The 17,043-nt window shown below is 40.9% G+C and overlaps 1 protein-coding gene across 1 annotated transcript in view; it reads right to left on the reverse strand.

Moving 5' to 3' along the window:
- Positions 1-8,307: 8,307 nt before the first annotated feature.
- The window catches only part of arl14ep (ADP-ribosylation factor-like 14 effector protein), a 14,405-nt gene continuing 5,669 nt past the window's right edge, over positions 8,308-17,043 (reverse strand). The window contains exons 2-5 of the mRNA XM_083759610.1: positions 12,604-12,796; positions 11,606-11,740; positions 9,675-9,718; positions 8,308-9,298 (exon numbers count right to left, since the gene is read on the reverse strand). Coding sequence (XP_083615736.1) covers positions 9,070-9,298; positions 9,675-9,718; positions 11,606-11,740; positions 12,604-12,796 — 601 coding nt within the window. The 3' untranslated portion in view covers positions 8,308-9,069. The remainder of the gene's footprint in view (positions 9,299-9,674; positions 9,719-11,605; positions 11,741-12,603; positions 12,797-17,043) is intronic.

Raw genomic sequence — 17,043 nt, forward strand, 5'->3', positions numbered from 1 at the left:
AAAAGCAAGGCTCCATACATCCCAAAATAAACTGGTCGGGCCTTACTCCTACAACTCACCTTACGCTGGCTCACTTTGATATTTTGGGATGGCTCAGGGTAGAGGACAGAGTACAGCAACTTGCAATGGGCCTGGTCTACGGGACCGCCCTACCAACCGTCATTAAGACCTGAGCTGATTCTACAAAATGCCTTCAAAGTCAGTACTTCTCAAACCTTTGTAATTTCACCAATGGATATATATTTGGCAGCAGACCCCCATATGAAAAAAATACAAAATAATAATAATAATAATAAAATTCAACAATAGCAGATGTGCAGTACAAGCTGAGTGCAGCATGAAGTGACTGAGCTTGTATTACTGGCGATATCTGCCATTTTTGAGAACTTGCTTTATATATAGGCTATAACCAATATCTGTGATACAGATGCTTTCCTAGTTTTAATGGGTTAATGAACGTATGGTAGTGTGTTGGGGTGAATATGTATGTGATGTGCATTTTTGCTTACTTGTGTGTGTGTGCATGTGCATGTGTGTGTGTGTGTGTGTTGTTCCATGCATTCATTTCCATGTGTCTACAGAAACTCCCAGAAGGATTACATCATCTCTTCATCGTGGCCTGGGAGTTTAGTTCCTGAAATGAAATGTGGTTGTCATGACAACGCCCCCTATGAGATGAGATACTCACTGGTTTACATCTGTAGGCCTAACAACCGTATGATGAGTGTCACGTTAGGTACAATTAATCGAAAATTGATTAATTGCCGTTAAAAAATTATCAGATTAAATTAAACAGTTAACAATTAATTAAAACAAATGTTTTGGGGCTAGTGAAATGTATGGTGTGTATGTGATATGAAATGTGAGCATAATGACAGTAAAAAATCTATATATATATCTATATATATATCTAATCTATAAAAACAGTGAAGTCGCTCTGCATTTAACAGAGACAACCACAAATTGTCACAAATACAGTGTTTACACAATAAAAATAACAAAAAATAGAAAACAAAAATAAAAAACAATTACATCTATAAAGGACGCATCATTTTATGTTTAAATAACTTTTTTTAAGAAAATCTGCTTCTGGTGTGTCTAAGATGGGGAGCATATTCCAAACTCAAGAACAGTGGAATCAGTGGAAAGAACACAATGGAATCTCATTGATAATTTGCATCCATAGATTCCCTACACATTACAAACAACGGCTTGTTGCAATAGCCAACTATTAAATAAATGTATAATCCCACAATAGGGAGATCTGTCCATAGCCATTCATGCCACCCATAGTCTGTTGGTTTAGTATCTTCCTGGAAATAAAAACGAGGCTAGTTTATTATTGACGGTAGAAAAGAAGTTGACTGAAACTGACTGAAACTGATTTATGGATGCCTGATGTGACTTAATTAGCATTGTTCAATTATTTTTATTTGTATTTTGAGATGTATTTGGCAAATCTATTATTATTGTTAACAGAGACTTTATAGAGCTATTATCAATCCCAGTCTGTAATCACCCCTTGGGTGTGACTGTGAGGTGATCACTGATCAGTGGTGATGATGTGTACCTGCACACTGTCACCACTCCTTTAAAAGAGACTTGACACTTAACTCCTCACACTGATGAAGGCTGGATAGCCGAAACGTCTGTCTGTCCATTTGTGATGTAGAGAATAAATAATGTAAAATGCATTCTTGGTGTGTGCGATCTCTACCTATTTTTACAGTGTTGTTGCAATAGCTTACATTGATTGATTGATTGATTAACTCACTAACTGAGATTATTGTCTCCACCAGCCAAAGGCATGCAGGGGGAGTATGTTTTGCTCTCCATCCGTGTGTCCGTCCGTCCCTTTTTCCGTCCGTCCGTGTACAGCTAATCTCCCGCACCGTTAACCCGGTTGACGCCAAACTTTGCACACACACTGCACACACTGCAACGACGAACCTCTGCCCCAAACTTTCCAGAGCGGCCTGTTATAGCGCCACCATGAGGCAGCTTTTCACATTTTTACCTATAACTGCACCGATCTGTGTGAAACTCCCTAGAGACCTGTATTTTTCACATCTGCCTTTTATAGCGCCACCAGAAGGCCGACTTTTGTAAAAAACTTTTTTTTATATTACTCTTCCAGTTTCTGTCCAAAAATCCCGCAAATCGTTGCACAGTATCTCTAAAGTCACATGATCAAGACGGATCTGTCCGATATGTCATATTCCATCGTAATTGGCTAACTTTGGCTTCCAAAGTTTGCAGTATTGGCCTATTTTGAACAAAAAGCCTCAAATCATGAACGCAGGGTGCAATTTTCCTACTAGGCTGAGGAATAAATCCCACCCTTTTCACATTGGCCTCCAACAGGTGGATTTTTGCAAAACACATCCAATTGCCATCAAATAGCACCCTTTTCACATTGGCCTGTTATAGCGCCACCAGGAGGCCACAATAACCTGACCTGGCCTGGTAGAGACCTGTGCCCCGAGGGGCACATTTTCTAGTCGTTGACTAAAATCCACATGAACATAATACATAGTACACAAAAAGTATATCGTGGTTTGATGCCAGGAAGTGGGATCCCTGTAAGAGGATATCTTTGGATTTAAATCGAATTCTATAAACTGTAGGTGGGGAGAGCGGGAGAGCACTTATCTGAACACTCATTCTTAATACATCCTCTCATTGGATTACCTTCTAGGTGGTTAAATGATACGGAAATTAATCACTTTCACACCCTATTTTGGGCATGTTATAGGCAACCTTAGTCAGAAATAGCAAAAGTAGCAATGCACAAGCAAAGCACACAATACTAATGTAGACTGAGTATATTTCAATAAAACTTAATTGGTTTAACCGTTTGCTGGGGACCTCCTGGAGAACCACTGTGCTATCAGATATTCTGTTCACATGCATGTTTTCCACAAACTTTCCATCTCAGTGTGGGGGAGAAAATATTTTTGGCTAGTTCATCTAATCCTTCCACTCTCCATGTCTCCTGCATCACTTTCCACATCAGACCGGCTTGGCGGCTCCTCTTTGTGTGTGTGCGCGTGTGCATGTGTGTGTGTGTGCGTGTGTATACGCGCACGCGTGTATGTTGGAGGATAACAACCTTGGGCCATTGTCCTTTGCTTATCTGTGGGGGAATTGAGAAGACCTTTTCATTTACATTTAAACAGGTAAAGAAAATGGGACCGTGTCAAGGCTGTGGAGATTAAAAGATTTATGTTGTTGCAGCTGGCCCTATTTAAGTGGTGCAATGAGGAAAAATCCTTTGGGAATTAAAGTTGTTTGCCAAGAAGAAGAGAGGAGACTTGGAAATGTACTCCTAAACCGGGCAGAGTGCTACAGGTGCATTGTAACTGTATAATGTGTATACCGTATGCTGTAGTCCCCTGTAGGCCTGTCACAATTATTACATAGTCGCCTAAACGCAATTATTATTACCGACACAAGCCTACAATAGCGATGCAATGAAATTTGAGTTTGTTTGTGTGTGTTGACTCACCCCTCCGCAAGGCAAAACAGACTCTGTCGAGGCTTTGAAGCACAAGGGTTGTAATGACCCCTCATGGCCTCATTCCTGGCCTTGGTGTATGTGCGTGCGTGCGCGTTTGACACATGTGACCCCATCTGCAAGGGTCAATAGGTCGTGCTACAGACAGACATTCCGTGCTCAGAAAGACAGACAGACAGACATACACACACGCCTGTTCTTGGGGGCGGCTAGCACTGCTCAAAAATATAATAGCTAAGTATTCTGCAAGATGTTAACCCCTTAAACCCCATCAATTGTTGAGTGGAGTCCCTCATGGCTTCTGTTTTGGCTCTAGATTGAATGTCTTTGCTTAAAATAGCTGATCAACAAGCTGTTAACGTTTCCCCACAATATGGATGCTGGGGTTTCATGTGTTTTAAAATAGCCGTTTAAAGGAATTATAATATTATATTTCTTGCAATAGAGTGATCTCTCTCAGCTCCTATTTTTGCATTGGATTTTTTCCTCCTAAGGAACCCTATAAGGCTATCTGCCTTTTTGTGTGTAATAATGTATTAACATATACTGCAGATATGTAGATGTATATGAAACTGGTTTAAAACAGAACGTGTCACAGTGCATTGTTTTGTGAGCTTGTAGATCGGCAAATCTTAACCCATTGATGCCATGAGGCCGAATCTGGAAACGCCTTCTAGGGCCTGACCTAAGGTTTCTGAAAACCTTCAAATTTTGATTAATTATTTTTTTAAATAGTTATGTTGCTACATGTATAGCAATAGCTGATGAGACACAGAGAGCGCGCCGGCATCAAGGGTAGAACAACGTATAGGTTGCACCAGGCATCAATGGGTTAAGGTAAGACATTAGTGTAGCAGAGCGAAAGTAATCTTTCCAGTGATAATGTTATACTTGACATACAGTAATATGACAATGTACACAGGAATAGCTTGTTGCTGGAAAATGTAGCATATACCGTACAGTGTACGCACACACACACTCTCACACACACACACACACACACACACACACACACACACACACACACACACACACACAGCAACAGCATACTATAGCGTTTTGATCCGTAAAAGCAGTCTACAGAAACTATACATAGCAGCAGTACGTATAGCTACTATTTTTAGCAGATCTGAGAGACTGCCAGTCCATGGGGGATGATGCATGCAACAGAACAGAAGGATTTGTGTTAGTGTTCCAAGAAAGGACGTCCGTCAGAACGAAGGATAGATACGTACGCTAACGCTGCTGCTCCTTCACTCACTGCCATCTTTGTATGACATTCCTTCACATGTTCCTATTCTACGAACACAACACACTTACAGTATTAATTATGATGGCGTCAGTGCATGCTAATGAGTTCAAGTCCGTTTCTCTCCCCAGGTTGGCGGAGGGTGTGTAGAGCCCAGGATCACATTAGATAATTGACACAAACGTAAAATGAAACCAAATGGACTTGTAACTGTTAAAGATCTATAAGGTTACCAACTAATTTAGCTGGGGACCACCTGGAACCCTCAATGACCACCCAGACCACTGGTTGAAAACCACTGCATTATAATTAAGACACTGTCCATGTTAGGGACTCAATGAGCATAAGCAGATAGAAGAATCATATTTAATCATATTTAAACGGGTCTACTGACAATGACTGGGCCCTTATGAACTAATTAGACATCCACAGCCATACTATAATACCTTGTAGATACTCAATACAGACTGTTGAGGGAGCTGTTTTTCCTTTATTTCTTTGACGATGGGTTCTCAGATTGGTTGTCTTGTGACTATGCTATGTGAAGTGCAAACTACCCCCCCTTGTGGTACAGCTGCGGTACTGCACACGGCTGAGGATGCAGCCAGTTGTCATGGCAGCAGTGCTGGCAGCAGGGATGCTGAGGAGAGTGGAGCTGCATCTGCATCTGTACTATGCAGAACAGACGCCTTGGGACCATCAACTTATAGATAACCTTATAGATAGGCAGTGTTGGAAATAGTACTCAAATGTTTTACTTAAGTAAAAGTATCAATACTGCACAGTAAAAATACAAGTAAAAGTCCGGAATTCAAAAGGTATTGGCATGAAAATGTCCTTAAAGGTACCGAAAAGTGAAAGTACTCATTATGCAGAATGTCCCATTTCAGGCATTCAAATATAAAGGCCCATTTCAGGCATTCAAATATAAAGGAAGTGGAAGTATGATGCTATATGTATACAATATATTGACACCTTTGTACCTTGTCCTTGTAGCCGTTGTACACAAACACACTTCCGTCACTCATTTCTTTATGAAAAGAAATCTGCTGATCATTGCAAGTAATTTGCATATTTTGGACATTTTTATTTGCACATGATTGATAAGGCAATAAAATATTTCACTTTAATTTCATAAAGAGGACAATGGGTCCCTGACTGGGCTGAAACCTTGTCCAAATTTGGAGTCATACGTCATACATTTATAGCCATTTCAAACATGATATATGATAGTACTTGTCAGTTTGCACTGAAATTCGTACATTGAGATTGTTGGATTTGTTTTTAATTGACTTCGTATTTTTACGGGCATCTAATACGGATTCCTCCTGAGCATCTCCCAGGGAGGAGCTCACTGCACGTCTGAGAAGACCAAGGACGAGATGGGGGGATTTATATCTCTCAGAAGAAGAAATGTAACACACATCCTCCATCATTGGTGCTGAGCCTAACTGTTAGAACAGACAGCAGGGGCTCGCAATTCACTTTAAGATGCTCCAAAAAACGTTAAGCAGCACAGCAGCAGGTAAAAACTAGAAAATTTGCAATTTAAAAAAATTGCAGAGTGTGGTTGCCGCAGTGGCTTACATATGCCCCTCCCACTAATATTGTTAGCCAATTTCAAGTCACACCTTAGATCATGTGTAAGTAATTCGGAGGGGATTTAACCCCCAAAATTCATGTTTTCGCGACAAACGGTTACATTTATCGCATTTGCGGCGCCCCCTATGGATTTTAGAAATTGGTTGATTGAACCACCCCGGACATGTGATTCAAATTTGGGATGGATTGGACATTCCGTTCGTGATTTATGGCATTTTTTGTGATATAGGCCCCTTCTACTAACTTCGGAAGACGATTACGGCCGAACGATACGCACTACCAAAATTCTGCAGTTGGTGTTTTAATCGGATAGGTCCAGAGATCATGTGTGCCAATTTCTGTGATATTTGGACAAAATCTGTAGGAGGAAAAGCATATAATTTAAAAAGGCGGAAAATCTATCATGACGCAAATGGGCGTGGCCTATATGGGGAGATGCGTCATGACCCAAGGAATCCAGGGATTTTTTTTATTTTATTTTACGACCTACGGTTCAAGAGTTATAAGCCAAAAGGTAAAGTGGGCTGTTATAGCGCCACCATGAGGCCGACCTATAAAATTATAATTTTAATTCATTTTAGTGATAATTATGAATTTATCCTCCAAGTTTTGTAACTATAGTCCTCACAGTCTCAGAGGAAAAAAATACTTGAATGTGAATTTTTGCATTTTCCCATTCATGTCAATGGGAAATTTTAATTCACTAATAAATTCATATCAATTAAACTATACAACATTTCTCTTAACAAAATACAAGCACACGATTCCCGATTTTTCCGGTCAATTTGACATTATGGCTCAAGTGCGTACAGTCAAAACTGTGGGAGGTATAATGCGGCAAACTAAAGACTACTCCAGTGAAATAAAAAGAAAAATAATAAAGTGTTACAATTACTAGAGTCTGGTTGCAACCACACTAATAATACGACGTTATGACCATGTGGTCTTTGTCAAGTATAAATGAGATGACGGGAAATAACGTCATCTTATACACATGCAGTGTGGACAAATTGAGAGATCAACCCCATCTCGTCATCCGGGGTGTTACTGATAATTATAGGCCTACATGATTATTCCTTCATTAACAAACAAATGATTTGATTTTAAATCTCCACAATGACCCGGGATCATCCAGTAGGAAGCTGCTAATGTAAGGGAAGTCGATTTCAGCTAAGCGTTGAAGATGGATGGATGGAACTTTTGCTTTATTGTGACTTTTTCTTGTATGATGTAAAACACAAAACATATACAGTATATATATATATATATATATACCAACATCACTGTCAAGAAGACTCCTTGTAACTCCATATTTCAACTTCCTATGTTTTTGATTAGTTTGGAAATTAATCATACAATCGTGAGGCATTGTGAGCTTGTAGATCGGATATTTTCACACTTTTAAAATCCTAACACATCATACAATAGATCAAACTTTTAGCTCGGAAACCAAAAGAGAAATGTGTTGTCTCCCGGGGACCCAAACTAGTGAAAAGAGACGATCTACAAGATTACAACACGTCTCACACAGCACGCTGTGAGCTTCTAGATCTGCTATTTTCAGTTGTGTATTTATTCTCCCTAATTTATGGATTTTTTTAAATAATTCATTCATGAAATTCTGATGAAAACCTGTTTTAATTAGTAATTCATTCATCAAGATTTTCATCTTTTGAAATAATTAAGAACAAATAATTGATATTTATTGACCCACAAATGGGCCACGACCCAAACAGTGCAGTATTTACTGATGTCACAGGCTGGTCACATGATGTTAGTCCCATATCCACATTGAAGCCACGTCCTTCCCATAGAGCTCAAGATCCATAATAATATTATCCCATTTTCCACTTAGACTCCCATTTCTAAAATAAATAAAAATACTCAAAATATTAACATTTAATTTTAAGAAAGTTTATTTTACACAAGAACTGGGCACAATGTTTTACCTTAAAAGGTAGGATAAGTTATATTTGTTAAAATAAGTGTCATATAGCTTTATATTCTGATAGTAGTACAGCAACAAGAGTCTCCATATCTCTCTAGTTCTTTCTTAAACAGGAAATGCATTTCCACGATGGCCGAGATACTAATTTTATCCAATCAGGAGAGATAACCAATACAGGATAAACAAGTGAAGTGATGACAAAGAAATGAGCAGACATTACAACTGGAACACTATAAAAATGAAGCTGATAAATGGGCACACTCTCCTGATTGATGGAAGATTTGCCACCTACCTATCTTTATATAAAAGCTGGAGAGTCAGGCAAACCACTGTTACCGGACAAACACTCTATAGCAATTATTTAACCAACGATATCACATACCCCTAACTCTGTAGGCCTACAGGCACATAATCATAAATGTCAGAAAACAATAAAAACAAAACAGAAAAGGCATACTATGGTCCGACAGAGCATTGGTTCGAAGGAGCATTGGTCCGAGGTGCGTTGGGGGTCGGGAGAGGGTTGGGGTTAGGTTTAGGTGTGCTGCCCCGGGGGAGGTTAGGGTGAGGGTTTGAGGTAGGTTGTCGTTCAGACCAATGCTCCGCCGGACCAAACACATGAACCCGACAACAAGGTCTTGAAGCCAGGAGATCTCATAGCCTATAGACAATACATTATATATTTCAAAGAACTGAAACAAAATGTTTTAAGAAAATACAAAACCCTGCATTTTCTTCCCATCCGAAAGGACCTTAACATGTGAATTTGTTACGAATGATCTCTCCCCCCTCCACCTCCACCTGCTCGTAAAGCCACTTGCGGTCGCAGCGGCACTCAACGCCACACTTGCGCGAGCCGCAATCGGGGCAGGGGTAGAAGCAGCCCATACAGTCCACGTCCAGACAGTCACACAGGTCCTTACCGCTGGTGATCAGCCGGCCCTTTGTGTCATACACTTTGCTCTTGTTTGCGATGGTCTGTCTGCATGTAGTGAAAGGGAAAATAGTGTATTTAGCTTAAACTAGGATTACAAATTGAAGTTGCCGATTGTCACACAAATAATTGTGTTTTGTGCATTGAACAGTGGAACGTTACAATTTCTATTTTTTGTTTGCGTTCTAGGCTTCGTAATCACAAATTGCACAGGGCAGATATGACAAATAACTTAAATATGCAAAGAAAGGACTGACACAATCTTTTTTTTTTTTTTTTTTTCAAAACATTTACAAAATAGCGGAAATAGAACTTTGATCTTCAAGCTTACAACACACCACGGCGAAATATATAATCAACCCTTGGCACAAAAAGGTCAGAGAGCCACTGGTTTAAATAATCCCATCCCAACCCAGAGACTCACCTGTCATTGGGGATCTTTGCTCCCCGTCCTCCACCTCGGCCCCCCTGAGGCAAAAACATTCAAACACGTTGTGGTGAGGTTTAGTCGTAAACAGTCTGCAACTCTGCAACCTTTTTTTTGTTTTTTTTAGAGATTTGTTTTTCTTTAGCTTTTCTGCCTTTATTGATAGTATCAAGTGACGATAGACAGTAAAGAGGGAGAGATAGAAGGGGGGAGACATGCAGCAAAGGTCGTCAGGAACGGGACTCGAACACGTGATGCGCCGTCAGGCCAAAGCCTATATGTGGCATGCGCCTGGACCACTTGGCCAGCAGGCTGCCAGGCTCCCCAACTCTGCAACCTTCATCCAAAGAATTTCAACAGGGGTCTTCATTGTTTCTCAGGCCAAGGATCCCTTAGCTAAGAGAGATGAAGGAGAGACATCCCCAGTGGTGTAGTCTACCGTTAAACGCTATATGTAGTATGCCGTTCCAAAGTTTAGGGAGGAAAAAAAGAAAACGAATGTCTGCTAAACATTTCATGCATTGACCACACGCAAATATGGGAAATGCCCATAGATCTGAAGTCCCGTTAGTCCGAACACGCTGATTGGAGAATATTATATTCTCTGTTCATATACAAATCCCTTAATTTTCATTTTAACATGTTGCTCTCACAATGTTCCTAAACTCCATAATGCTCGCTTTGGAGAGGCACAGCTGTGTGCATAACACACGAAGTGCACACTCCCCTGCTTTCCCCAAGGTCTCGACACTGCTATATCTTGCTACATTCATCAATGGGCCAGTCAACGCAACTGGTTTCAACCAGTTGTTGCCCAGTATCTCAGAACTTGTCATGTCAGGACACGCCCTCTCTGCTGATTCTGCGCCTTTATATACTCACGAATGTCCATTTTGTCTTCATGTCTGTTCGACCTCTCTTTACATTCAGAGAGAGATCTCAAAATGTCATCACTTGTGCACATTTTAATTACTTTATAATAAATTGAACACCACAGACCAGACTTGTCAGCTTTGACTCTATTTCTCATCTTGTGCTTGAAACCTCTGCGAACAATGCATAAAGGTTGGCGAACATGCACTGCTCCCATGCTTGCGGTTACGTTTAGGTTAGGGTTAGAGATGGGGATAGTAATTTCGGAACAATGAACCTTCTGACTAATGACACGGCACCGCAAATATAGCCTATACGTGCAGCCTATGTGGCGCAAGGAATAATTATGGTATACTGTACTGAAAACCCTAGGCTACAGCACTGAACACCCCCACTACATATTGTTTTATGTTAATGTGCATTTTCAGATATTTAATTACTTAAATTAAAACACCAAAGGTAAACTTGACCTTTGGCTCGGTACTTGGTCTGCTCTTTTTTCCATGTACACCAAACCCCCTGTTGAAGACCCCCTCCCCATTCACACACAGATGGTGGAGGTAGTCATGCAATGCACCAATGTGCTCTTCGGGAGCAGTTAGTGGTTCAGTGCCTTGCTCAAAGACGTGAGCGGGAGCTGGGGATCGAACCGGAAACCTTTCCGTTACAAAATGACTGCTCTAAGCCACTCTTAAAACATCAAGCTGCATTTTGACATCCTGACTTTCAAGCTCAAAGTACTTGTATTGTTATAATAATCATCCTGTTAGAACGGCTTGTTCAATTCAAAGTTGTAGAACTTAAGCTAGTAGTCTTTTTTCTTTTTAGCTTAATTAAAAGTGCATATAAAGTAAATTTATTGTCTAATTACTAATTATCTTTTCATGGGAATACTTACAAAATATATATATATGTTTTTCTTAGTGAAAAGTAATCAAATACCAAGTGAAAAACAGTTTCCAGTCGGCTACAGAGGTGTGTGTGGATTGACCAATGTCCAACAGTGTGGGATACTGGGCAATCATTAATCAATCTCGTTATTATTAATAACTCACCCTCACCCCCCCTCGTTTCTCCCTGCGTTGTCCCGCAGCCTCACGCGCCTTGTCTTTGTCCGCTTGTGTCCCAAATTTGCTGGGAGGGTTGGCATCCTTGGGTGCAACACCTCGTTTCCGGAGTTCAATGTGAGTCTGTCAAAGAGGTAACATGATAGCATGACTACACACACAAGCATAGCCAATAAATAAACAGTACTCACTATGAAGTGTGTGAGTGTATGTGTGCACTGGTTCTTAACCCATTAAGACGTAGGCCTGTCACAATTACCGTGCTACATAATCGCAATTATGAGGTAATCGCAATTAATTTTGCACAATCGTTTCCACGTTGAAATAGTTCATCTACAAGCTGTGTTGTAAGCTTGTATATGAACTATTTGAGCTAATTTGTAATTTGTTTGGAAAGAAAAATGTGTGGGGTGTAGGTTGGATAGCAAGGATGTAAGACGTGTCCTTGTACAGCTCTGCTTGAATGTGACTTAAAACCTGTTTATTTGCACCATTTAGCATCCGTGGTCGATATCAATGTATGCATTTGGCCGCAGATTCGACCATCTGAAAAAATGTTGTGCCAGGGACTCCCAGAAGAGGAGTTTTGTGTTCAAAATTCTAAATTATTCAAATGGGGTTAATGTGGGGCCAGGGACCCCCAGGGGTCGTCGATGGTTTGAGAAACACTAATCGAGTACATTCTGATTGATTGATTACATTATCAACAGTTAAATACAAGGTCTGCTAAGTGGATTTAAAACCCAAGAAAGCTTAACCCATTTTGGGCGGGAACCCCTTTTGGTGTTTTAACTAAGCATTATGTTATACTTTAGCTATTGTCTTTAGCTATTATCTACAAGCTCATAGCACGCCACCGAGTGTCACGCTACGAGCTTGTGGGTCAGCTATTTTTGACTTTTTTTAAATTTGGACGTCAGGCTAAAAGGGTTAATGGCTAGTTTCCTTTGGGGCCCTTCATATTTAATTCACCGGCAGCAACAAACCTTTGATGAATCATTCCAGGAGAATATAGTGGGCACCGCATCCTCCTTCAGAAACTGTTTTCCGTTGTAGTCTCGGAAGCAGTCGGAACGGAAATGCTCAGAACACAGGCAAGTGTTGGTGGTCGGGACCAGGTCCTTCATGCCCAGACTATTCACCCATTGGGTGGAAAGTTGAGGTTTGCTGAGGGGGAACCTGGGTGGAAGAGAAGCGAGTAAGCGACCAGTGTCAAAGACACGGTGAAATGGCTTTTTTGGGCATTATATTTTTGAAGATTCAGTCTGAAACGGCAGGATGTGTGTTTCTGAACCAATCAGTGTCACATCCCTTTAGGCCATGGGACATTAGCATCCATGATTTGTTTAGTGAGAGACTGAGGCAGACAGCAATAGCTCACCGTGTGCTAACGTGGCTTATTTCTAACCTATAATGTTTTCAGATACATATTTTAGTCACCTCTTCACCAAAAACTGGACTATATAGGCCTAAAGCTCGCAGAAGAGAAGAGAACCAGCAACCGGAGTGCACTCATATCACATTTCTCTGTACCGTAACCTGATTTTGATTGATTGAATACTTTATTAGCAGTTTGGACAAAAAAAAGGCACATGAAGGTACACTTCAATACAAGGTCTGCTATGATGAATTTAAACCCATGAAAGCCTATGGCTTGTTTCCATTGGGGTCCTTATCATACTATAATTCAGTCAATGTCTGTCTGTGTGTGTGTGTGTGTGTGTGTGTGTGTGTGTGTGTGTGTGTGTGTGTGTGTGTGTGTGTGTGTGTGTGTCAGAAACACTGCCGTATCTCCTCATTGCCTGCACCAATCGCTCCCACTTTTCAGGCATTGACCATAATAATATGGAGGTCTTAACGAAGCCCTTTCTTCGATTTGACACATTAATGATTAATAATGAATTTATTAGTGAATTAACCTCACACACCTCCGCCCCTTAGCGACACCTGCATCACAGGCCACCGTTCTCACCGTTACCCCACTGGCATGCTTCCTCTAGCTACCGCCGCAACACAACAAAGAGTGCCCTATACAATTTGGTGCCGCGTGTGTGTGTGTGTGTGCTGCATCCTTTGGCCGTCTTCTCCTACCAAAACACACCGTTTGCACACATCTCACCATGCACAACACCAACAGCTAGCCTGTCCACACCTCAACCACTACTTTGCATTCATATTCATGTCATATTTACAGTACAATACCCATTTATATGAAATAATAATCCAACTGCAACAACTCATCTCCCTGCAAATCACGTGTCACCAGTGAAATGCATGTTGGGACGGACACAGATTAATACTGGGACACAGTTTCCGGCGCAACATTCCCCTTGCATTCTCCAACGCACTTCCCCTTTTTCACACCGCCCCCAGGCAGGCATCAGACCTATGCATCAGACCCACACGAGGAAAACAACTCAGTCCCATAGTACAGCTATTCTTGCGTCAGTCGACATAACTTTCTTCTTTGGGGAAGCATCGTGGCCGGGTTGCGTGGCACAGGCACCTGAAAGCTCCGACAGTTGGACGGAGGCATGTTAACGTGAACACACACATACACACACACACACACACACACACACACACACACACACACTGTGTCGAGACCACACTGTCCGCCCCCTCCTCAACCACCTCCTTCGCCGTGCCACACATGGGCTACATCCACGCTCAAAGCCTGGACACTGACGACAGGTTACAGCCCTGCGCGCACCCAGCGTGGCTGCGTGACACACTGAACAGCACGATCACAACGGAATGCTTATCTGTCGGGGTCTCGGGGTGGCCAAATGGAGACGTTTGGGGAAGACAGATCCCGTGCCGTCGGAACAACACAATGACAAAATACATACAGACAGATGCAATGCTTTGAAGCCCAAAAAGCCAACCTCCGTGTTCACCGGTTAATAGCTTATATCTCCATGGGCAGCAGACGGTGAGCGGTTAGGGAACGTCTACAAAGTGCAACACCGAACTTGAAAATATTCAATAACTTCCATTTATAGGCTGAATATCACCACCATATTTCCATCACACATCAATGGTGTACTTATGATTGTACTACAGCATTTAATTAGCCTATACTTTTGTGCCCAACCCAACTTCCCAAGACCATCTGTAAACAATTCCCCCCTATCAGTAATGTGATCTATTACATCGCACACTGAACATGATTTGCTGTTCATATATTCAGAACAGGTAAGGACTAGTGTACTCAATTCATTGAAACATAATGATGGATATTGATTCTAAAAGTTTCTGGGATTTCCTGGGATTTTCACTCATTTTTCTGGGATTTTTCTGGGAGTTTCTGGGATTTTCACTCATTCAATTCACATGAGATTATTATAATACAAAACTAAATGTAGAGCAGAATAATCTCATGTACGATTATCGTGAAATTAAGATCATGTAATTGAAACCAAAACATCTTTTCACATCACAGAATCTTCTTAACCCGTTTAGACAAAAGCTACAATCCGTAACTTTTATGTCCTCTACCACTCAGTCAAGATGCAATTTCTACTTGTCCAGGTAGACACTAGACAGTGGCCCCTTTACTACCAGGGCTGAGCCAGAGCTCCAAAATGAACTCATTTAAATGTAAATGTATATTTAAATGTGCAATTTCAGAAAACTTGTAATGCAATAAATCATTGTCTTCGTGTAAGTAAGCAACCTCTGTTAGTTTCATGGTGATAAATATTTAAAAAATCATGTATAGCCTACTATACTACTACTACTATATATAACCTGTAGGTGAAAATAACAAAATGTGTGATACATTTGAAAAAGCTACTCTTTGGATGTATTAATTTACTTATATTGACCAATATTGATATTGATCCTATAAACAATTTGGTATGGTTTGGCCACTCAATTCATAATAACGTTCCAATTTTGGAGCTCTGGCTCATGTAGAAAACGGGCCAGTGTGATTATAAGCTTCAGGCAGTACTGACCAGGGTTAACCTTTTACTCAACATCCTGCATAATATGTGCCATTTCAAATCAGGTGATGATATAGTCAGACAACGTGTAAACCAGCAAAGAAAGGAGAAATTTGCACTGTTGTCATAACGTAGTGGATTTTCATGAAACCAGAGACAGTCATATAATAGCCGCACCTTGCAACACTAGATTTCTTTGTATATAAGGGATGAATCTAGAGTTGCAATACCCTCCATTGACAGCCCATTCATCCAAATTGAATTTCCAATCTGCTTGTATTAAACAACGTTAAACTTACTCACTAACATTGCAGCTGTAGGGCAAGATTGAATTATCCTCTTTCAATCTGCAAAGCGTTTGTTTCATAAAAATCCAACATAGACATGTTATGAGCTACTTTCTGCTAAGAAATTCCGTGCCGTGATATTTGGAGTTTGGAAGCACTCATTTTTATTAACTGGTCGTGCTGCTGCCTCCTGCATTATGTGAAAATGTATTTTTGGACATTTTTATGAAACAAACACTTTGCAGATTGAAAGAGGATAATTCAAGCTTGCCCTACAGCTGCAATGTTGGTGAGATTAGCGTTGTTTAATACAAGCAGATATGAAATTCGATTTGGATCAATAGGCTATCAATTCATCCCATTATAAAAAATCTAGTGTTGCAAATTGCAGCTAAGCCAGTCAGTGGAGAATACAACGTTTATGGATCAACACCTAAGTTACTTGCGGCTAACGTTACATTACAGTTACCTTCTTAGCAAGGCAGATGGCTTCTTGGTTAGAGCCTTCTACACCACACCCCCTTCAAGCCCACCAAAGCGATCAGATATTCGATTCTGAGCCATTAAAACAGATTTAGTGATCGAGCTTGCAGATCAGCTATTTTCAATGAAAAGATTTAACTTAAAAAAGCTTATTAAAGGGGGGATGTCACTAACCTGACGCTGCCAGATCCAAGAAGCTTGCTACACAAATTTGTTTCACAGCTTATTGGGATCTGGGATCGCGGAAGCAAATTCGATGACGGGGCTGTTCCTTTTTTTCAAGATACTTGATAGATGATTGGATGGGACCGTCTGTCTATCACCGTGTGGGCGTGCAAACACAACCAATCATATTGACGTGTCTATATAGCTTCACATCCGGTTTCGCACATATCCCGCCCTTAGCTCACGCTGATTGGTTCGGTACGGAACGGATTTGTGTCCCAGATGAGTGCTGTGTTGGGGAACATGGCTACCCAATACCGCCCCATCTGGCAGCGTCAGGTTAGGATGTCACGGCCCGAGATTAACGTTGCTGATAAGGAACATCACGTGGTCTGAATGAAAACGATTTCAAACGGCACGTGACTATATCTCAGGCTCTGACGTGACCTAGCATCTATTAAAGCTGAGTGGCTAGCGCACTAAAGGCTACTAGTTTTGAGGTAACTTTCTGCGTCATACTAGGTGAAAGTATCATATAAAA

The sequence above is a fragment of the Protomyctophum parallelum genome (genome assembly GCF_964188405.1).
Source record: "Protomyctophum parallelum genome assembly, chromosome: 2".
Classification (NCBI taxonomy): Eukaryota; Metazoa; Chordata; class Actinopteri; order Myctophiformes; family Myctophidae; genus Protomyctophum; species Protomyctophum parallelum.